This window comes from Oreochromis aureus, linkage group 3 (genome assembly GCF_013358895.1).
Source record: "Oreochromis aureus strain Israel breed Guangdong linkage group 3, ZZ_aureus, whole genome shotgun sequence".
NCBI lineage: Eukaryota > Metazoa > Chordata > Actinopteri > Cichliformes > Cichlidae > Oreochromis > Oreochromis aureus.
Genome location: NC_052944.1, coordinates 126,320,389 through 126,344,261, shown reverse-complemented (window position 1 = coordinate 126,344,261; position 23,873 = coordinate 126,320,389). Strand labels below are relative to the sequence as shown.

Below are 23,873 nucleotides of genomic sequence, written 5' to 3'. Positions count from 1 at the left end.
CCAAAGGGTCGTAAAAGCAGGAAGCTTACAACAGAAGAAACAGATCTTTCAGATAGGATGCATCTGCAATAAAACCCTCCCCCAACACAAAGTGGTTAGAGGTGCTCAGGATCAAAGGAATGGCTTTGATAATACTGCTTGAACTAAGACTGTACAAATTTAAGAAACACAATTGCAACATTCAACAATTAGACCTAACAATATATATATATATATATATATGTGTATGTATGTATGTATGATGTATGTATGTATGTATGTATATATATATATATATATATATATATATGTATATATATATATATGTATGTATATATATATGTATGTATATATATGTATATATATGTAGGGGTGCAACAATACACAAAATTCACAGTTTGATACAAAAAAATGTTAATGCCTTTTTAATTTGTCGTTTATTAATATTATAAATATATATTGTAACTCAAAAGTACAGTTTTTAAATTTAATGTTGCTGAAACAACAAAATAATAAAATAAAATAAATCTATCTGATCGAGAAATCACTCATCTTTGGAAAAGAGAGTTTATTACTGAGAAATGGGTCTTTCCAAAATAAAAGCTATACTATATGCTTCTTCTGGGGTATATTCTCAGCAGCATATTAAACATATCAGGTCCCATAAGAAGAATCATGTGATAACGGCTGTCAAAATGACTTGGGTAAAGTTTGTAGCATGAGTGCTTGTTGTTTTTGTCTGCTTCCACTTGTCTTTGCTCTAGGATGATGTCGGGGTAAATGTGCAGTCATATTCGTTGTGTTCCCACTAGTGCTGTCAGCGTTAATCTCATTAAAATGATGTTATCGCCACAACGGAGCAAATCTCCGTTAACGAGTTACCGCGGATCGCCCCATGCATGGGGCTGGACGGCGTCAACATGTTAACGAGCTAACTGCGCTAACAAATTAGTTCCCACCAATGTAATTGAGCATTCCGTGGCACATCAGTGCAGCCTAGGCAGATAGGTCAAACGCAGATCCACTGAGCTCTCGACACAGACAGCGTCGTCAGAAGAAACGTTGATAAAATAATTTTGTTTAAACAATTATTGCACACTTTCTGTAAATTCAATAAACTTCATTTCACTTCTCAAATATCACTGTGTGTCTCCTATATGATATATTTAACTGACATTTTTTATTGTAACAACCTGCGATTTATACAGGAAAATAATGACTATTAACAAGGTTGCCCAACCTTTGCATCCCACTGTAATATACCATATTCTGACTGAGGGATTCCTGAAAATTCAAACGTACAGCTCTACTATCACTTCTGACCTAAATGAAGACAGGAAACTAAACAGCAGTGACGTTTATAGGGTTACTGAAGTTGGGCTAGCTGGTATATAATGATGTGTTACACTGTGGCTAGCTACACATGATTAGCACAGTGAAGCTGGAGGATGAACTAACTTTTTTCCACTCGAAAAAATTTAACATGAGGGTTCCCGATGGTAAGCGTCAAATGCAATTGCTTGGCTGGATGCTGTAAATGGAACAAACTTCATTCAGGAGAACAACTGAAACTCATTGATAACTATCATTGATTTTGACTACATTCAATACAGTACTGACAGATCCAGGATCAGTCCAAATCATCAGCAGTTTGGTCCACAAACTGATTGAAGTGTATTTGTGAAAATGTTGGACTGTTCCTTTATCAGTGTCTAACAGTGTGTGTATGAGAGCCATGTAATGTCCATGTGTGCATGCTGACTGTGCTGCTCTGACCCCCCTCCTCCTTTCAGGGTGGAGCCTGCTGGAGTCCGATGGTTGAGACCAGGTCTGAGGAAGTGTAAGTGTGTTTTTAATGGGATTCATGAAAACAAAGCAGCACACATTCAACCATCTTCATCATGTCAGGAGTCATCATCAAAGTGTCAATCAATGAACAGATGATGGATCAATAACTGCAGCTGGATTGTGTTTGTTCTCTCCATCAGATTCCTGTCAACTCACAATCGACACAAACACAGTGAACACAAAGCTCCAACTGTCTGACAACAACAGGAAGGTGACACGTGTGGAGGAGGTTCAGTCATATCCTGATCATCCAGACAGATTTGATGTTCATCCTCAGCTGCTGTGTAGAAATGGTCTGACTGGTCGCTGTTACTGGGAGGTCGAGTGGAGAGGAAACGTTTATATATCAGTGAGTTACAGAAGAATCAAAAGGAAAGGAGACCGTGATGGCTGTGTGTTTGGATGGAATGATGAGTCCTGGAGTCTGAGGTGCTATGATGATGGTCCTCATTCTGTCTGGCACAATAGTACAAAAGGATCCATCTCCTCCTCCTCCTCCTCCTCCTCCTCCACTGTCTCTAACAGAGTAGCAGTGTATGTGGACTGTCCTGCTGGCACTCTGTCCTTCTACAGAGTCTCCTCTGACACTCTGATCCACCTCCACACCTTCAACACCACATTCACTGAAACCCTTTATCCTGGGTTTAGACTCTCTCCTGGTTCCTCAGTGTCCCTGTGCTGAGTGGAGTGTAAAGAGTGTCTCCTGTTAGAGAAGCACTCTGACTGTTGAACAGATAGTTCAGTCTGTACATGTCTGTCTCTTTCACTCACAAACACGTTTTCAAATTCATGGATTCAATCAGTTGATGTTTGAAACTCTTCTAAATGATTCCTTGTAAACTTCTTCCTCTTCAGTCCTTTAACCTCCTAAGACCCGAACTCTTCCACAGCATGCATTTTTAATTTCTCTTTGATATTTGAGCATATCTGAGGCCCGATGAATGTAAAAACAAAGAATTAGAATTTTTTTACCCAATTTTGGTTTCTAAGAAAAATGAGGATATTCTTTCAAAATTTAGATAGAACAGTGGTAGTATAGTGTCCTCGTAAGTGGATATCAGGCCCTTGTAGAGCAAAATTGAGTATCTGGGTCTAAATAACCAAAAATGTGATGTCCACATATGTGGACGCCAGGTCCTAGGAGGTTAAAGATGGACGCTCCCATTATTCCAGGATCCACATGTTGTTTTCTGTCTTTTTCCACTCAAAGCTTCACAGTGAATATCAGTATGTTGTGTTTCTCTGAAGCTCAGTTCACAACCAGCTCCTCTGCATTTTCAACCAGTGTGAGCTCATTAAAATGAATCCAAATGTTTGATTTCTCTTTCTTAATGGGATGTTTCCAAACTCTCCACATGCTCTTACTGTTTCACTCATTGTTGGAAGCTCATCATTTGAAAATGTTTCAGCCATAGAAGCTGAAAATGTTGGCTCAATAGTTTTGAATGCAGTTCTAAGCAGAATATGATTGTATTGAGGGATCATAATGCATGTGGCTCATCTAATAAACAGCAAAGGCTTCAATCCTCATTTAAAACTAGTCTTGTGTTTTTCACAGACATTTTCCGCAGTAATATTTTGCAGTATGTTGGTAACAGCTTTGTTTGAATATACTTAGAAATGTGTAAACATTCCTATATAGCATTGTATATGCTTTTTTTAATCGTAGTTTTTCTATGGCTATTTTTTTCCCATGCTGTTATGTTGGCAGTAAACCTCTGACAGTCTGTCCTGATATGAGTTGTGGTGAAGTGACTAAAATATGGTCATAGTGTTTTGATGGTGTAACAGCACCATTGGTGTGGTGTGAGAGTCCAGCTTCATCCTTTATGTTGGACAGTAAGATCTTGTATACAGAAACCCTAATAAAGAATCAATCATAAATAATTGTTGTTCAGACATTAGTTCCTGATGCTTGGAGAAACTCCATCTTCATCACAGCTCTGATAGGCATAAAGTTCACTTTAACACTAATCAAGCTCTTTGTTTCAATTCAATGATTCTTATTTAAAAACTTCTGGCAGCTAAACCTCCTGCTTCGTTTTCTGTTACGCCAACTCGACTGTGCAACAAGCGTTTTCATAGACTTGTTTTAACAGCTGATTTTTGGTTAAGTCGAGCTGTTAAAAGTGCTGTGTCTGTTCCCTTACATTTACTCTGTTTGTGTCAAAAAATGAATGGACCATAAGTGGTGCTCCATAAGGGAGCACACTGATTCCTCCTCCAGAAGCAGTTTATTGAAGCTTGGCAAATGATATTATGTATGGAAGAATTTATTTTTTGTATTATTCAAATTTAATTGTATAATGTGTTACGAAATAAATAGATATTTGTAAGGCTTATCTGCTCATTAGATGGTTTTATGAGAGGCCCAGACAGAGGCTGACTAGAAACTGCCTGTTTTTGCAGAATATGAGGAACAGACAGAGTAAAACTAAGTTCAGACAGGTTGCCCTGGCAACAAACCTTAGAAAGGGGAAGTTATTGCAAGCTGCACAGGAAGTTTTAGTGCACAGGCACATTAATAAATCAGATACAGAAAAGAGGAACTGAAGAGAAGGAGTTTTGTTTGAAACTGTGTGTCACGTGTGACGTGTAAAGTACCGAAATAACATCATATAAGACACATGTTGAGCTTGTAATGTTAGAGGTCCTGCATCTGGCGTTTGGGCTGTGCAGGGGTCTCTCTCTTCCGGAAGATGATTGAATAAAAGAAATATAAAATGTTTTGACCACTATGAGTCGGGTTTTCTCTGTTCTATCATGGGGACAAAAGAATCGGGGTTTAATAAATGCCTTGGTGCCACTGAATTTTTGCATGTCTCAATGTCTCTCACACTCATACTGTTAACAGATAGTATCTCAGGAAGTTGGAGGGAGGCATTCACACACAAAGGACCCAGAGTGTGTGTCTTTTGTCTTTTCTCCCCTGTAAGAGGTGTGAAACTTTCTTTGGGGAGAAAAGACCAAAGGCTCCCTCAGGTCACAGCCAAGATCAGCTCTTTCACTGGAAAGCTTGCAGTGTGGGGCAGGAGACTCGATGAAGGAAACACAAATTCATTGGAGAACCTGCATGAATTTGTTGACGCTACTGACGATGATGCCGCCTCAGTGACTCCATATATCAAGCAGCATATTTCATCACTGATGGGAGACTTTAAAAAGTACTTCCATGAAAACAGTTCCCAGCATGACTGGGTGAGAGATCCTTTCAAAGCACCAGTTCCAAGTGGTTTCAGCTTTGCAGAGGAGAACCAGTTCATTGACATCTGACTCCACACTGAGACTGCAGTTCACATCACAGGCACTGAGTGGATTCTGGCTGAGTGTAGAGAAGCAGTATCCACTCTGAGGGCAGAAGGCTGTGGGCGTTCTTCTTCCTTTAGTCTCATCTTTGTGAGACTGGCTTCTCTGCTGTTGCTGCAGACCAAGTCCAGGTCCCAGCTAAACACTGAGCAGGAGCTGAGAGCTGCAGGATCCTGCTTCAAACCTGCTTTGAAAAGCTGTGCACTGCAAAATGTGCTGATTGGAGCCATTAATGCTGACTTTGTTATTTTGATCAAAGAAAGAAATCAGCACAAACTTTTTTATTCATTTTTGTTTTGTAGGTTAAAGTGTTTCATACATTGTGCTCCTGAGTTAATGTTGCTGATCAGATTGAATTCATTTTGATTATCTATTGAGTTTATTTCATTTTATTTTTCAGTATCAAATGGTTCAATTCGGCCAACAAATGTTTACAGTTTTAGTAAGGATTAAATTTCTTTTTGATTTGAGGCATGTTGTTGCACTGTACATTGTTTGTTTCCATCTAAAAGTGTTACATTGTTTCTCTTCCAAACTAAAAAACAAAAGTGTTTCTGCTGCAGCTTCCATTCCCTCTTTGTCATTTTCGAGTCAGTGAAAGTCTTTTTGTGTTCTCCTAAAATCCACCGTCCTCACAGTGAACACTCGTATGCTCGCTGTTGTGCTGTCACAGACTGTTATCAGCTCGCTCATACCTCCGTTCATTTATTCTTCTCGTTTTACCGTCAGACCCAGGCGCACAGCTTTGGTTGAAGTTCTTATGTTTGATTTCATAATAGCTCTTCACATTTCCACTCTTTATAACTTTATAAGTGTTTTTGACAAAGCCATCTTCTTTTGCTCACTCATCCACTCAGCAAGCACAAGCTCCCAAGATAGTAATCTATCAACCCGCATACCCACATAGCTTGTTCTTCTTTGTCGTTTTATTGGCAGTTGGTGGTGCATTAGCGCCAACAGCTGGCTGGGAGACTGGACCAGCATGATGCTAACCCGCACAGCTGCATGTGCAGCCAGTTCAAAAGTCAGCCACGGCAGCCGGCAGGAAGAAAATATCCAACTACACGGTAAATGAGAAACTGCTTTGTGGTCCAGACAAAATCCTCTTGGGGTCTGGATTTGGACCAGAGTCCAGGAGTTGGGGACCCCTGTTATAGTACCATATCGCCCTATTAGAGCACTTCGCTCTCGCTCTGCAGGCCTACTTGTTGTTCCTAGAGTATTTAAAAGTAGAATGGGAGGCAGAGCCTTCAGTTTTTAGGCCCCTCTTCTGTGGAACCAGCTTCCAGTTTGGATTCAGGAGACAGACACTATCTCTACTTTCAAGATTAGGCTTCAAACTTTCCTTTTTGGTAAAGCATATAGTTAGGGCTGGACCAGGTGACCCTGAATCCTCCCTTAGTTACACTCAAAAAAATCTGTTGTTGGATGAACACAATTTAATCATGGCACCTTTTTCTACGTGATTTAACCAAGTACAATAACCGATTTCTGACCATGTCAAACCAACACATTTGGCATTTGGTGGTTTAATGTAATCGGATTACCTTGGATCAACATAGTATACTTACATTGACTTGAAGTGATTTATTTAAGTATGTAGGGTGAAATGTTTTAATTCATTCAACACAAGTTAAAAACTTCAAGAGAACGCAATGAAATCTTGTTGTATGAACAACTACTTTGTTAGTCAAGCCAATTACTGCTACTCTTGCTTAATGAACCAATATGGGGGTTGATGATTTAATAGAGACAAACAACCATTTGCACTTACATTCATGGGTAATTTAGAATCAGCAATAACTCTAATTACACACTGCAAACCAGCCAGAATGTGGATTTGAACCCAGGCCCTTCTTGCTGTAAGGCAACAGCACGAACCATCACACCACCAAGCTGTCACTCCAGGATTAACAAAACTAGAAAAGCTATGATTGAACATAGAAAAATAAGAAAAAATAAGGTTACGTTGAAACCAAGCACACCATTGTTTTTCCTGTGACATTACCAATAAGTTTGATGTGTCACATGACCCTCTTCCTATTGAAAAAACAAAAGTTGTATCCAAGATGGCCGACTTCTAAATGGCCACCATGGTCACCACCCATCTTGAGGAGTTTGCTCCCTCACATATACTAATGTGCCACAAACAGGACTTTAATATCACCAACCATTCCCATTTTATTACGATGTATTCATATAAATGGCCCACCCTGTACATTATAATGTAGGGCAAGATATAAGTTCTAGCCATTTAAGTTCCTGTGAATATAAAGACTGTCAATGTACCCGTAAAATTTGGCCTGACTTTTCATTCGGCCTACGAATGTTTTATATCTGTGTATCTTCATTTTTGTATTGAAGAAAAAATCACTTTTTATAAATTCACATTTAGTGTCGATAGTAATGTATTTGTAGGTGTCATAGTTTGATGAACATATTGTTTCAGGAATATTTAATTGAAAAAACTATCAGAATGTATTACTGAAAATGGCATCTGATAGGTTCGTAGCTTGAACCTATTCGCTGGAACGTTAAGGACAATTTGATTACACAGCAAGCAAGACACGAGTAGGCAAGTTCTTTATGTTTCCGTGCACGGGGAGACCTGTCTGGAGCCAAGTGTCGTTCCACCCACTTGACCTCCGTCAGACTCTCAGCCAGGTTCCCCATAGCACTCCTTTTATTGTAGTTACATGAATATGCATAGGTTCATTAACATATAACATCTTACAAAGGTATACATGTGAACAAAGAATACCTTGTCTGAGTGTGTGTGTGTGTGTGTGTGTGTGTGTGTGTGTGTGTTTATGTGTGTGTGTACATGTTTACATATCTCTGTGGGGACCAAGAGCCCTCATGGGGATAAAAATGGAGTTTGAAGGCATTTTTGTTTTGGTGTCAGGGTTACGGTGAGGTTATGGTTAGGTTTGTAGCGTGCCCATCCCCAAGATCCTATATGTATGTGTTATGAGAGTGTGAGTAATATGAATGTCTAAGTTGTGGGATAAAATTGAGGCAGAGGCAGCCAGAAGGGGACAGAGGGAGGGGATGCCTCCTCTGCACCCTGGTGACACACCCCTACCCCAAGGCCCTGCATGTGTGGGTGATTGTGGTGGAGCGGGAAGAGGGAGGCAGCTGGAGATGGGGAGGGAAGGAAGGGATGGGCAAGTGACCCCTCCCTGGGGCCAGCTCCCCTGCTGACCCCAGTAGGCACCCCCATACTCCGCGACCCGCCAGGGAAAGGGGGCCCAGGCCCATCCGGACCGGGGCCCAGTGCAGCAGCGCAGCCCGGCCCCACAGAGCCCGGGACAGTCCACCTGACCCCACCACGGAGAAAACTGCACCCACTCCATCATCCACTCATCTTCCAGACTACACAAGACAATAGACGCCCAGGCTGAGATCTTCCTCCACCTCTCCTGTATCTCCCCCTCCTGCAGAGAGAGTTCCTGAAGAGAGGAGAGCTCTTGCAAGGTGTAAAAACCTCCCCCACCAGTTGAAGAGCCCCCCAGGTGGCTCGATGCACCAGCGGCACCCTGCGCCAGAGCTGGGCCCCCATACACCCACCCGCCCACAACCCCGGCAACACACCAACCAGGACCCAAGCCCTCGAGGCCCAGCCAGGGCCCCAGCCCAGAGACGGAGCTCCCCCAGAACCTCACGCCCGTCCCGGACCCACCCAGGGGCAGCCAGGCTACCAGGTCAGTAACCCACGTCCGTCAGCACAGACCCTCCCCTAGCCCCGCTGCACGCAGCCACGAGGAAACCATCACCTAAGAGCCAACAGAGCCCCTAATTGGCCATGACCGCTACCCCTGGTTGAGCCCCCCAAGGAAGATGCTCCTGGGGAACCCCCCAACGCCTTAAGTCCGTCCCTACCCCCACACCAATCACAACAGTGAAGGCTGGACCAAACTATGACCCCCCACCCCCACTAGGTGATGGAGCTGATCAAAGTAGCCCAGAGCAATTGATCTGATGTGGTGGCAGAGGCTGTATCAAGACTAATGTAATCTAATAGGTAATTTCTATATTGGTTAGAATTAAGATTATTTTTATTTTTCCAGTTCATGAGGACTGTTTTCTTGGATATGCATAGGGCAGTGAAAACCATATGGGCTATATTCTTTTCTGTAGTGATATTATCTAAGCTGCCCAACAAACACACTAAAGGGGAAGTTGGAATGTTACATTTCAGACACTTCGATAAGTCTTCACATATCTCGCGCCAAAACTTCAGAACTGGTGGACAGAACCAAAGAGCGTGGATATAATTGTCGGGTGAATTGGTTTGGCAGTGTGAGCAGTTGTTGGTAGACGTAAAGCCCATCTTGAACATCCGATGACCTGTATAGTGCACTCTATGTAGTATTTTGTATTGAATTAATTGAAGACTGGGATTTCTAATTAGATGAAAGGTTTTTAAGCAAATCTGAGATCAGAAGTTTTGGTCTAAGTTAACTGATAAATCCGCTTCCCATTTTGCAATAGGAAGTGATATTGATTCATCTGTTTTAGAAAGCATTCTGTATATTTTGGATAGTAATTTGGGGGTTTTAAGAGTAAGAAATTGAACCACACTTGGTGGTGTTTGTAGTTCAACTTGGCCCGGTTTAAATTTCTTTTTTCCTATGGATTTAATTTGTTGATACTGTAAAAATCTTTTCTTGTTGATCCCATATTGTGTAACTAATCTGTCAAATGAAATAAATTCTGTTCCTTCTAGTATATGTTCTAAATATTTGATTCCTTTACCACTCCAATCTGAAAAGTTTATCATATTATTGTTTTGTAATATGTCAGGGTTGTTCCAGATAGGTGTATGTTTGCATGGGATTAATGAAGACTCTGTCAACTTCAGAAACTCCCACCATGCTGTCAGAGAAGAGCTGATGTTGATGCTTTTGAAGCATTCATGTCTTTCGATGTTTGAGCTGATAAATGGTAGATCTGAAATCTCTAGATTATTGCAAAGTGCTTGTTCTACATCTAGCCAAGGTTCATCTAAGAGGGTATGTTTTATCCATCCTGAGATAAACTGAAGCCTTTTGGCTAAGAAGTAGTGCTGAAAGTTAGGTAGTTCTAATCCTCCTTTATCCTTGGTCTTTTGTAGTGTTTTTAAGCTTATATGTGGGGGCTTATTTTTCCAAAGGAATTTGGACATATATGAATCTAGAGATCTGAACCAATCTTGTGGCGGTTTAGTTGGGATCATTGAGAATAAATAATTTATTTTTGGTAAGACCATCATTTTTATAGCGGCAACCCTTCCCATGAGTGATATGGGTAGACATTTCCACCTAGCCAGATCACCTTCTACTTTCTTTAAAAGTGGGATATGGTTTAATTTAGTTAGATCTGCAAGCTTGGGAGAAACATTAATACCTAAATATTTAATATTTCCCGATTGCAGTGGAGTAGAAGAGGAATTATGGAAGGAGCAATTAATCGGAAGGACTGTAGATTTTGACCAGTTAATTGAGTAATCTGAAATTTTTGCAAACGAGTTTATCAATTCAATCACCCCAGAGATATTGGTTTGTGAATTTTGGAGATACAGTAACACATCATCCGCATAAAGGCTGATTTTATGTTCCACATTCTTGCATTTTATGCCCTTAATTACTGAATTCTGTCTAATTGCTGCTGCTAGTGCTTCAATAAAAATTGCAAACAGTGAAGGGGAGAGTGGGCATCCTTGCCTGGTGCCCCTCAGGAGACAGAAGCTGGAGGATGTCTGGTCATTTGTTCTGACACAAGCTGTTGGGGAATTATATAATATTTTTAACCAGTTAATGAAAGAGGATCCAAAACCAAATTTGTGTAAAGTTGCAAATAGAAATTTCCAGTTAACTCTGTCAAACGCTTTTTCTGCATCTAAAGAAAATATTGTAGTTTCCAGGTTTTTACTGTATGAGTAGTCTATCAAATTAAGTAATCTACGTGTATTTGTTGATGAGTGCCTACCTTTTATGAAACCAGTTTGGTCAGGATGAATTAAGAGGGGGGTTATTTTCTCTAATCTCTTTGAGAGAGCTTTGCACATTATTTTGAGGTCTACATTTATAAGGGATATTGGACGATAGCTTGAGGGATATACAGGGTCTTTGCCTGGTTTTAGCAGGAGATTAATGTTTGCAGAATTCATATTTGGTGGTAGTCTACCATTTTCTTTGATTTCTACCATTTTCTTTGATTTCCAACAACGTTCTGTAAAAAACTGGTGCTAGAATCGTCCAGAATTCTTTGTAGAATTCTGCAGGAAAGCTGTCTGGACCTGGAGCCTTATTATTGGGCATACTTATCAGGGCTTCCTGGAGTTCACCTGGCGTCAGTGGCGAATCCAGTGCAATTGCTTGAGAGTCTGATAATTTTGGGAGAGTTATGTTATCTAAAAACTGATCAATTTCCTTTTTAGATGGGTTTATTTGTGGTGAATACAACATTTTATAGAAATCCCAGAAAATGTTGTTTATTTGTTTTGGTTCATATACTGTGTTCCCAGATGAATCTTGAACAGCACATATAGTTCTCCAAAAGTTGAATCTGTTCATCTGGACGTAGCGTTTTGTGGGAGAAACGTTTCGTCACTCATCCAAGTGACTTCTTCAGTCTCAGCTGACTGCAGGTTTCCCCAACCCTTATAAACAGTACATTTGCATAATGACTGAAACCAGCCCACTGAAGGAACAATGGGCTGTGAGGTCAGTTCCTTAATCATAATTATGCAAATTCTCATGACCATTGATCAACAATCACTGACCAAAACCCACTGATCAAAGAACACTGATCAATGGCCATGAGTACCATTCACAGAGAATTGGGGAATGGCTGCAATCACAGCATTGTAAGATGGCGAAAGATGTACCCTTAGGCCCCCTCCTCGATTCAGAGATGGTCTTTCCCTTTTCACGTAAATGGCCTCCTTGATTCTGCACTCAAACCAGCGTTCCTCCCTGTCCAGGATGTGTACATCCTCATCATTGAAAGAGTGTCCACTGGCCTGTAGGTGTAAATAAACTGCAGAGTCCTGGCCTGATGAGGTAGCTCTTCTGTGTTGTGCCATCCGCCCGCCCAGAGGGTTGTTTGGTTTCCCGATGTATAAATCCTGGCAATCCTCCTGGCACTTAACAGCGTACACTATGTTACTCTGTTTGTGTCGGGGGACCCGATCCTTGGGGTGGACCAATTTTTGGCGCAGTGTATTTTGGGGTTTAAAAGCCACAGAGACGCGGTGTTTAGAAAAAATGCGTCTCAACTGTTCCGATACTCCTGACACATATGGGATCATTACAGGTTTTCGCTTGGGCAGCGGTTGTCCTTCTCTTCTGGATCGGCTGGAGCTTTCCTTAGGTGCCTTTCCAGCTTTGACAAAAGTCCAGCTGGGATAACGACATTTACTCAGGGCCTTCTTGATGTGCTGTTCTTCTGCCTCCCTGGCCGCTGTGTCAGTGGGGATGGTGTTCGCTCTGTGTTGTAGCATCCTGATGACACCCAGTTTGTGCTCCAGTGGATGATGAGAGTCAAACCTTAGATACTGATCCGTATGTGTAGGTTTACGGTACATGTCAGCTTTTAGATGTCCCCCATTACTGATGGAAATCTTACAGTCTAAGAAGGCTAACCTGCCACTTTTCATATCCTCCCTGGTGAATTTGATGTGTCGGTCCACCGAGTTAATGTGATCCGTGAAATGTAGTACATCCTGAGATTTGATTTTCACCCAGGTGTCATCCACATATCTGAACCAATGGCTTGGTGGTGTTCCAGGGTAGGATAGCAAAGCCCTCTTTTCCACTTCTTCCATGTACAAATTGGCCACGATGGATGAAACTGGGGAGCCCATGGCACACCCATGTTTCTGCCTGTAGAACTGACCCTTGTATGTGAAGTAGGTAGAATGAAGACACAGTTCCAAAAGCAAAACACACTTGGTCGATGCTGAGAGTGGTCCTGTTGCTGAGGTTGGTGTCATCCTGTAATCTCTTACGGACTACCTCCAACGCTTCCGTGACTGGGATGCAAGTGAAGAGAGATGTAACGTCGTACGAGACCATGGTTTCATCTGCCTCCATAATGACATCTCTCACCTTCTCAACAAAATCCAGGGTGTTCTGGATGTGGTGTTCAGAGCTGCCCACCAGCGGGTTGAGGATCGAAGCCAGAAACTTGGAGATGTTATAGGTGACCGAGTTGATCATGCAGACAATAGGTCTTAAAGGTGCACCCTGCTTATGTATTTTCGGTAAACCATACAGACTTGGTGTAGACTCCCCTGGGTACAGCCTGTGGTATGAGGTCCGGTCGATAGCCTTGTCTTGTTCTAACTGCTTCAGACAGTCTTTCACCCTCTTCCTGTAGCCACTTCCTAGGTCTCGTTTCAGGGGCTCATAAGTATTTTCATCACTGAGTAGTGACAAAATCTTCTCATGATAGTCTTTCTGGTTAAGCAATACTGTGCACCTACCCTTGTCTGCCGGAAGGATGATAATGTTGTTGTCATCACTAAGTGATTTGAGTGCCTTCCTCTCCTCCATGGTGATGTTGGATGCTGGGGCTTTGCATTGCTGAGACAGGCGAAACTTTCGTCCGTGGTTGCTCTGCTTCCACTTCTGCAATATTGTTGTTACGAATTGCTGTTTCTGTGGCTGTGATCAGCTCCACTAGCGGGATTTGTCTCGGTGTGACGGCAAAATTCAACCCTTTAGCAAGGATGTTTTTCTCTGTTTGGGTGAGCTGTCTGTCAGACAAATTATTCACCCACCTGTCCACATCCTCCATGTCGCATCCTTGTCTCTTCTGGCCACTGAGGACACTCTCCGTATTTTCTGGTGGTTTCCGACGTACAACAAGTAAGTCAAACTTCCTTTGTTGCCTGGTCTTAGACTTCTTGTGCTGTGCTAGACGAGCCTTCTCCGTGAAGTCAAGGACCTTTTTAAGAGTAATCTCATCTAAAAGCATTGTCAGTCTCCGTCGGATCCGCTCCTCTTGAGATTTTAGCATGTCGATGGTAAAATTTGTCTGCCTCACCCGTTCATTAAGCAACTGATGCTGTGCCTTCTGGAGGATTTTTCTTACCCGGAAGCCTTTAAATGGCCTGTATTTATATAGCGCTTTTATGGTCCCTAAGGACCCCAAAGCGCTTTACATATCCAGTCATTGACCCATTCACACACTGGTGATGGCAAGCTACGTTGTAGCCACAGCCACCCTGGGGCGCACTGACAGAGGCGAGGCTGCCGGACACTGGCGCCACCGGGCCCTCTGACCACCAGCAGTAGGCAACGGGTGAAGTGTCTTGCCCAAGGACACAACGACCGAGACTGTCCAAGCCGGGCCTCGAACCAGCTACCTTCCGATTACAAGGTGTTAAGGTTCAATATTGAGGACGAGAGTAAAAACAACCATGGTCCAGAAGAGCTTGGTCAAACAATTGATTTTAATGAACACACGCGTGGGGAGATGTACACGGCAACATCAGCTGTAGATCTCCGCCCAATAACTACACAGGAATGGTTTTATAACATCAGGGTATGTTTACTGACGCCCCCTCATACGTCATCACATGCATCAGTTTCAAAACCACAAATGTTCTGTTGACAACTTGTGACATAGTTAAAAAAGAACATCTCCTCGTCTCCACGGCAGGTGCTTCCTGTCGCTGCCGGACGCTCGCTCATCGTCTGGAACAGTAACAGCAGTTCTGTAACAAACTGTCACTCATGCAGGCACAATTTTGCAGTCACAAGCAAAATATGATTAAACTTTCACCTATCAATGAGTCTGTCTACTGTGTGTGTGTCTCGACCTCACACGAACTCTGTCTTGTGAGAAAAGAGGCCAATTCTCATGTACCTAATAACCTAACTAAAACTATATATATGTAATAGGTTGAACAAATGTTTTAATCAGGAACCACTACTAAAAGCTTAATCAAAAGATATAAATGAATAAAAGATAATAATGAATAACCTGGTTATTGAAATAGCATCATCCAAACAGCTCCTCAAAATAACTTACACTTAGATTCTGCTTTAGTTTCACTTTCACAAGCACGCTCAAAAGCCTGCACTTCCTGTCTACTTTGGCACAGAGTGTACTCAGAGTTAGGCCTTTCTTTTATAATGCAATGTAATCTGCATATAAACATTTGAGATTATAAAAAGCATTCAAAAGTATTTAAGATTATAGATTTAACATAACAGTTTAAAGTGGTTGTCACCGGACCTGTAATAAGGGCTAATATGATACCAGTATGTTGAAACATCTGAATGCAATATCAATATTAATGATTAATGCAATGGTAATGATGATGATTATAAAAAATAGCAGTAAAATATTACCCTGATCCCCACAAAGGCAAACTCCCAACTCTTGAGCCACGATCGTCCTGCATGATGTCAGTTTAATGAGCACAGATGACATGAAGTATTTTTAAATCTGCTTTTTCTAATTGTTCAGGGTCTTGCTCCAGGAAACAGCTTCAACTAACTCTGCCTTTCAAAATAAGACCTCAGTCTGAGTTTTTAAAAAAAAGCTCTTATTTTCGAGGGAGCTGACATTTAATATTGATGTTATCAGTCCATCAATGGGCACTATTAGCAGTTATCAGCCCCATAAGTGTGGCTCACATTGGCCCTCCTGCACCTGCTAGCAGGCTCAGTAGGTCGTTATCACCAATTGTTGAGCCGGATCACTGTGTCGCTGTTGGAGGGACGACGATGAATCCAGATCCAGTACAGACAGACTCCAGTTCACTTCACACTGAGACGGGCACATAGCAGGTACCTACTGAAAAATGTCAATTTAATCAGTTTGAATATGTTTTCCTCATGAACAGAAACAGATTTCATAATGAAAAGGCTTCTGAACGTTACTCTTTTGCCACGAGCATCATCTGTGATAGGTTCGTAGCATAAAACTATTCGCTGGAACGTTCAGGACAATTTGCTACACAGCAAAGAACAAGACACAAGTAGGCAACGTTCTTTGTGTTACTCATGCATGAGGAGGCCTGTCTGGAGCCAAGTGTCGTTCCACCCACTTGACCACCGTCAGACTCTCAGCTAGGTTCCCCATAGGACTCCTTTTATTGTTGTTACATGAATATGCATAGGTTCATTAACATATAACATCTTACATAGGTATGCATGTGAACAAAGAATACCCTGTGTGTGTGTGTGTGTGTGTGTGTGAACCCATTAATGACTTCCTAAACCTGCTGGCCTGTAAGTAAGTAAGTAAGTAAAATTTATTTATATAGCACTTTTTAGGACAAAACGCTGTTACAAAGTGCTTCACATGAAGGCATGTCAAACAAACAATATAGCAACATAAAGGAAGTATAAAAGCATATCAAACAAAGCAATAGTACAGTATAAATATAAAATAAAACAACATATTACGCACTAACATTACCCAAATGCCTGTCTAAACAGATGAGTTTTAAGCTGTTTTTTAAAAGAAGCCACAGTGTCGATGGTGCGTAATGGGGAGGGTAAACCGTTCCACAGTATTGGAGCCAGGGTTTGAAAAGCGTGATCCCCCTTTGTTTTCAAACGAGTCCGTGGAATAAATAGAAGACCACTATCAGTGGATCTAAGAGTCCGCTTTGGAGAATAGGGTTGGAGAAGCTCCGAGATATAGGTGGGGGCCTCACCTTGTAGAGACATAAACGTAAAGGTGAGGATTTTAAACTTATATCTATACCCAACCGGAAGCCAATGCAAGGATTTTAGTATAGGAGTGATATGGGAAAATTTATTGCTGTGGGTTAAAAGCCTTGCTGCAGCATTTTGAACCGCTTGGAGCCGATTTAGTGAGGCCTTAGATACACAGGAGAAGAGTGCATTACAATAGTCTAGCCGGGAGGAAATGAAGGTGTGGAGAAGCATCTCCAGTTCGGTTGTGGAGACAATGGTCCTGAGTTTGGCAATATTTCTTAAATGAAAAAAGCAGGAGCGGGTCACGGATTTAATATGAGCATCAAAGGACAAAGATTGATCGAAAATTATCCCAAGATTCCGAGCAGTGGCTTTTATCGACGATGAAAAAGCACCCAGATGTTGACTAATTTGGGGCTTGATGTTCTCTGGGGCAAGGATTAAGCACTCGGTCTTGTCTGCGTTCAGCTGCAGAAAATTGTTTGTCATCCAAAGATTAATTTCCTTAAGACAGTCCATAAGAGTGGATAGCTTGTCTAATTCCCAAGGTTTAAAAGAGATGTATAATTGGATGTCGTCTGCATACAAATGGTAGGAAATATTTTTGAAACCGCTAATGATCCGGCCTAAGGGAAAAATATATAGTGAAAATAACAGGGGGCTTAAAACCGAACCTTGTGGGACTCCACATAGAAACTTAGCCGCGTCTAAAATAATAATAACATAAAAATATTTAAGAAATCTAAAACAAGAATAATGAATGAGTCAAGCTTTGTTATTTGACATAGAATAATTTAATTTTTTGGCCTGGAAGTCCAGCAGTTCATCTAAACAAAATGCACTTAGCCTAAAACAGACATAGATACGTTTATCCTACCATAAAACAATAAGACAAGGTACGACCTCTCCCATGCTCCCAGGATGTGGGTTTGAATACCAGAACACCCTGGAATGCACACAAAGCCTTTTACAGCCTACTGAAGATCACACATCCTATCACTACACAATCGATTATACACCTCTAAGCATATATGGTTAAATATTTCTTAATACAAATGACAATAATAAAATCTAAACCCATCATCTCCACCCTGTATTGTCATTTTTTAAGGCTATACGGCATATATATATATCATCAGCTCTACACCACTTGTCAACATTTTCAGTGTAGGCTTCATTTCATACACACACATTAGCCTTAGCATCCATGTCACTCTGCTGCAACAGTATGTAGTTGGTAAAAGTGTTAGCAATCATTTTATTCACCATCGATCTTACACATGGCAGGATGCAACCTGTAAACAAGCAAAACAATGCTACCAATGTAAGAATGGGAGTCAAAAACTTTAAGAACATATTCCACCATGGTCCAGATGTCAACCAGGCTATCCAGCCTTGGGACGCGTCTCCTCCGGATGTGTGGTCTGCCACATATCTCTGCAGAGCAGTTAAGTTCTGCAGTGCTTCATAGATGTCTCCTCCAGTCGTGTATCCATCTGGGATAAATGTACAACACGTCTCTCCAATCAGCTTACACACTCCTCCTTGTGATGCCGTTATCAAGTCCAGGGTCAGCCTGTTCTGCAGTACCATCGTTCTGATGGCCTTTTGCTCCTCCGCTAAGGCTGTCCCCAGAGTCTTAGTAAGATTAATGTGTCGCAGTAGGGCGTACCGGTTGATCTCCACGTGATCCCGCACCTCTGCAACTCCAATGTTTGGGATCAAACTTTGGAAGAACTTAGCTCCTCCACCCCAAATGCGGAATTCCCGCGGCACTCCAGTGTCTACTGTCACTCCAAAAGAGTTTGGTGAGGCTATATCCACCTCACGCTTCCGTCGGTTGCTAGGGTGATTTTCAACTCTGTCCATGAAGAAGACATGATCCGATAGGCTTTATGTCCACACATGAAATACCAATCAGTCAACACTCTTGTTCCTTTACTGCTCAGTACTGTCCTTGCACAGCCTGTCCACTTTTGGCTCTTTGCTTTTACTGGTATCCTGTAGGCCAGGTTGAACTTGCATTCCGTCCTCCTTAAGGTTGAGTTATCAGCACACTTCGCACTCGTCAAGCATTTCATACACCTGCTCTCGTTCTCTGGAGGGCAGTAGGTGTATATGTATTTACATAAGCGAAGTGGCAGCTCCCCCACTGACAGTGATCCATTGTTCATCACACACAACGGTAGTTGAGCTGCGTTCAGCTTGTTCAGCAATATTATGTCTGGCAGTGGGTCTGACACTTGAGGCCAGGCCAATAAGTCAGTTTGTCCAGAACAATTCACGTTTAGAAGTGGCGACTTACTCCAGGTGATGTTCAGAGGTGTACTATAGTTGGCCTTGGACCAGAGGACTCTGTAGCAAGGATGAGTTGCTAAGCCTAACAGACACCAACTTCTGTCCTCTGTTATGCTGTACGGCCACAATCCAGATGTATATGCGGACAACGGCATATGAGCACACACATAGCAGTCCGTCCTATTATTCAGGTGAGCAGTTGTATTCATAAACTGCCACTAAAAGTTTGTAGAATAGCCATGAGGGTATTGGGTGTGGTTTCCTTGGACATACAGGGTCTCCACTGCTGACCATGATGACATCAAAGCCATTACACCCAGCAGGGTAGACAACACTTTTCCAGCCATTCTGATGAGTACCTGTGGCTCAGTTGGTTTCTTCACCGGATTGAGACGAGGGGCCCTGGAGGCTTTCCCCCCCCTTTGTACCCGGTCTTCCTGCCACTTACCCCGAGCTGGCCTGGATGTGTGTCACCTTTTTGCAGTGGCTTTGGTGTATCCAGGTGGGTCGTTCTGCGATTTTCACAGCTGTTGGTGTTGTCAGCAGAGCCTGGTACGGTCCGTCCCACCGTGGCTTCGACCAGCACTTCCTCTTTATGACATTTATCAGCACCCAGTCTCCTGGCTTCAGACGTTCTTCCTGTACAGAAACAGAATCATCTGGCAGATTATTTGCACTCATGACTTCTTTGCTTTTCAGCATTTTAATCATCCAGTCTGCTAGTGTGTTTTCTTCTTCTGCTTTATCGTTATCATTACAAAACACTGGAACTCTAAATGGCCTGCCATACATTATTTCAAAGGGAGTTAGGCCATTATCAGTTGGCGTGATTCTCATATACATTTTCACCAGCTCAATACAGTCTACCCATGTTCTGCCTGTTTCCTCCATTGTTTTCCTGAGTCTCAGTTTTACTGTGCCATTAGTCCTTTCAACCAGCCCTGCACTTTGTGGGTGGTATGAGCAGTGGTTTTTCAGTGTTATCCCCAGATGTTGTGACATTTTCTCAATTGCTTCATTCACAAAATGAGGACCATTGTCACTGTAAATAGTCTGGGGGATCCCATGCTCTGGGATCACATTCTTGCATATTGCCTTAGCCACTGAAATAGCATCTGCTTTCTTAGTGGGGACAATTTCAACCCACTTTGAGAACGGGCACACAATTACCAGGCAGTACCTGTAGGTGTTACAGTTAGACAACTCAATGAAATCCATATGGATTACTTCAAATGGGTAGCTGGGTTTGGGAAACCTTCCTCTTCTAGGTCTGAGGTTCCCCTGAGCGTTATGTTTACAACATATTAAACATGCTTTACAGAAATGTTTTGAATAAGCATTGAATCCCAGTGTGAAAAACTGCCGTTCGACTGCTGCCACCATCCCGGCTGTGGAGACATGGCAGAGCCCATGGCTCAAAATTGCAGCAGTCCTATATAAGTTCTTAGGCAATATAGGCTTATCACAAAGATAGTAGACATCACCTCTCAGGCTTGCTCCTTTAGTGAGCCACAGCTGCTTCTCAGCTGGAGGCGAGTGTGACTGCATGTCTGCTAACACATCATGTGTAATGGGCATAGTTTGCTCCTGAGATGTCAGAATATGAACCCCATGTGTTCCAAGGGCCGCTTCCTTTGCAATTTTATCTGCAAAGGCGTTGCCTAGCACAATGGGGTCAGTGCCACATGTGTGTGCTGCACATTTACAAACCGCAACTTTACTGGGCAGTAAGACTGCTTTCAACAGGTCCTGTAAAAGTGTCGCATGCTCCACAGGTTTCCCTGTTGAGGTTGTCATGCCTCGTCTTGACCACTGAGCGGCAAAGAAGTGAAGTGTGGCATAGGCATATTGAGTATCTGTATATATAGTCACTGCCTGCCCCTCAGCTGCTTTGCAGGCTTCCGTCAGAGCCACTATCTCAGCTGCTTGGGCAGACATGGAATGTGATAACTGCCCAGCACGGATGACCCGCACATCAGCCACAACAGCAAAGCCTGTTTTAGTCTTCCCCTCTGCCGTTTTGAAACTTGAACCATCAACAAACCAAACCTTGCCCTCAGTAAGTGGCATGTCCGTTAAATCACTTCTAGGTTTACACTGTGTTTCCACATCCTCACGACACACATGTGGTGTACCCTCTTCCTCTGTGGGTAACAGTGTAGAGGGATTCAAAGTTGTACACCGCTTAATAGTTACGTGTGGCTGGGAGAGCAACAGTGACATTAAAGATAAGTGTCTTGCAGGTGACAAGAATGTCATTTTAGTCTGCAGCAATAAAACATCCACCTCATGTGGAACTAGCAGGGTCAAAGGGTGGAACAAAACAATTTCACCTGAACACTTTACGGCTTCAGCAGCTGCACACACAGATCGCACACAATGAGGTAAGGCACAAGCCACTGAATCCAGCCTCTTAGAATAATAAGCTACTGGCTTCATCCTACCTCCACACTTTTGTGCTAACATGGACGTCATAAAATGCCCTTTACAGTCAACAGTTTGAACAAAAGGCTTGTTATAATCTGGAAGCCCTAGAACTGATGCTCCTGTCAGCATCTGCTTCAGCATGCACAGAGCTTGCTCCCCCTCAGGGGTCCAACTCAAACTTTCAGACATAGCCAAAGGTTTACTGTACATCATATCTAGTAATGGCTGCGCAACTTCAGCGTAATGGGGCATCCATGATCGACAGAAATTTAGCAAACCTAGAAATTGCATCATGTGTTTCTTTGTCACTGGCCTAGGTGCTGCCAAAATAGCTGTTTTCCTCTCTGGATGTATGCTTTTCCCTGCAGCACTAAGCAGATGTCCTAAAAATTTCACTTCTGTCTTCACCCACTGTAGCTTTGAAAGTGAGGCCTTGTTACCTGTTTCAGCTAAGTGAGTCAGCAATGCCAATGATATGTCTCTACAGTTCTGCTCTGAATTGGATGCAATTAAAATGTCATCGACATATACCAACATCTGTGAATGTGATGGAACTACAAAATCAGACAGACAATTTGTAATATTCTGTGTGAAAATTGTAGGACTGTCACAAAACCTTATGCGGCAATCTGGTGTATGTGTATTTTTGCCTTGATACGTAAAACCAAACCAACCCTGTGAATTCTCATGCACTGGTATGGAAAAGAAAGCATTACTTAAATCTACCACAGTGACGTGTGTCTTGTCTGGCTTAAGCTGATTTAACAAGGTGTGGGGGTCGGGGACGCATGGAGCTATACTCTCCACTGCCTGATTTACAGCTCTTAAGTCTTGAATCATGCGCCATGACTGTGAATCAGCCTTTCTAACGGGGAAGATGGGTGTGTTACATACTGCCTGTGGAGCTTCAACTAGTATCCCTGCTTTAATCATATCCTCTATTACTGGTTTAATGCCTTCCACTGCATCAGGCTTCAAGGGATATTGTTTCACTCTTGGCCTAAAAGACGTTTTGGGCTTTATTACTACTGGACTCGCTGTGGTCATTAACCCCACATCAGTCTTCCCAGTAGACCAGAGCTTCTCTGGGACCTGTTTAAGCTCCGGGTGATCTCTGACATCTACAACATATCATTCTGCTGTGTCATTCTCACCTCCCTTCAAGTGTGTTTGTGGTGTAGTATGTGTAACCCATCCCAGCTTTTTACGAAAGATGCTGTGCTGCATGTCTGTCTCCCAACCCCCTCCAGCTTGCTGCCACATTCCAACACTCTCCCCCTGTCTCACCAAAGATGCTAAGTCTGACCACTCAGCTGTGCCACTCTTTGTCAGTGAAATATGTGGTGTCTGCCCTGTAAAAAGTTGTTGTGCAGCTTCAGAAAGGATCACACTACATCCAGCCATGGTTTCACCATCAGTATATATTGCTTTTATGGTGATTCTCTGTGGCCCTAATTTCAGCACTTTATCTGTGTAGGCCTCATCAGGCCCAAGCGTGGTCTTAAATCTCAGTGTGACATGCAAGTCTTCTGGCGCCTGTGTGTCGTGGCTGGTTGTCAACATTTCCTCAGCTGCAGCTAACAGTTTACAGTTTATTTGATCCGGTCTGGAGGCCGACAGGTCAAGTGTCCAGCAATAATGCAAATCCCCACTGTCCGGATGAACCATTGTCTCAGCAGTTTCTCCTTTTCCTGCAGCTATCATCCCAATGGATGTTGGAATTATTGAAATTCCAAGTTTCATCATCATATCTCTTCCCAAGAGGTTCACCGGACAAGTTGGGCACATTACAACTGAACCCTGAGCTGCCTCTCCTGTGGTAGGATCTCTAATCCACACTGGTTTAGAGATTCTATGCTGATTTAACTGACCATTTGCAGACTTCACATAAATTGTGCCATTTGAAGGGTCAACTCCTGACACATGATCTTTTAAAACAGTTTTATCTGCACCTGAATCACACAGAAATTGAATGGTTTTACCCTGCACGGTCAACGTGCGAACTGGTTTTACTTCTTTCCCTGACAGATTTAACAATACTTCAGTTAAATCTAGAGTCTGAAACACAGGCTGTTGTAAATTCTGGCAAACTAAGGGATCATTTATACATGTATGTGTGTTAGCAGTGTCAACAGGAGCTAGTCATTTATTATAATAAGGGTTTCTTGCATCAGGACGTTTATACTCTTCAGGTTTGTTCTCGGGGCACTCTCTGACAAAGTGGCCTATCTCCCCACACCTGTAGCATGCTTCATCCCTTCGCCTTAGTCCACCTCTGGGCCTCCACCTATCTCTGCTTCCCCTATACTTGCCTCTGTTTTGCCCTCTTCCAGCCTGTCCCTGAAACAA

At 42.6% G+C, this 23,873-nt stretch overlaps 1 protein-coding gene across 1 annotated transcript in view; it reads left to right on the top strand.

Moving 5' to 3' along the window:
• LOC120438051 (NLR family CARD domain-containing protein 3-like) overlaps nt 1-2,509 on the top strand; it is a 39,452-nt gene extending 36,943 nt beyond the window's left edge. The window contains exon 10 of the mRNA XM_039608510.1: nt 1,968-2,509. Coding sequence (XP_039464444.1) covers nt 1,968-2,509 — 542 coding nt within the window. The remainder of the gene's footprint in view (nt 1-1,967) is intronic.
• Nucleotides 2,510-23,873: the final 21,364 nt, after the last annotated feature.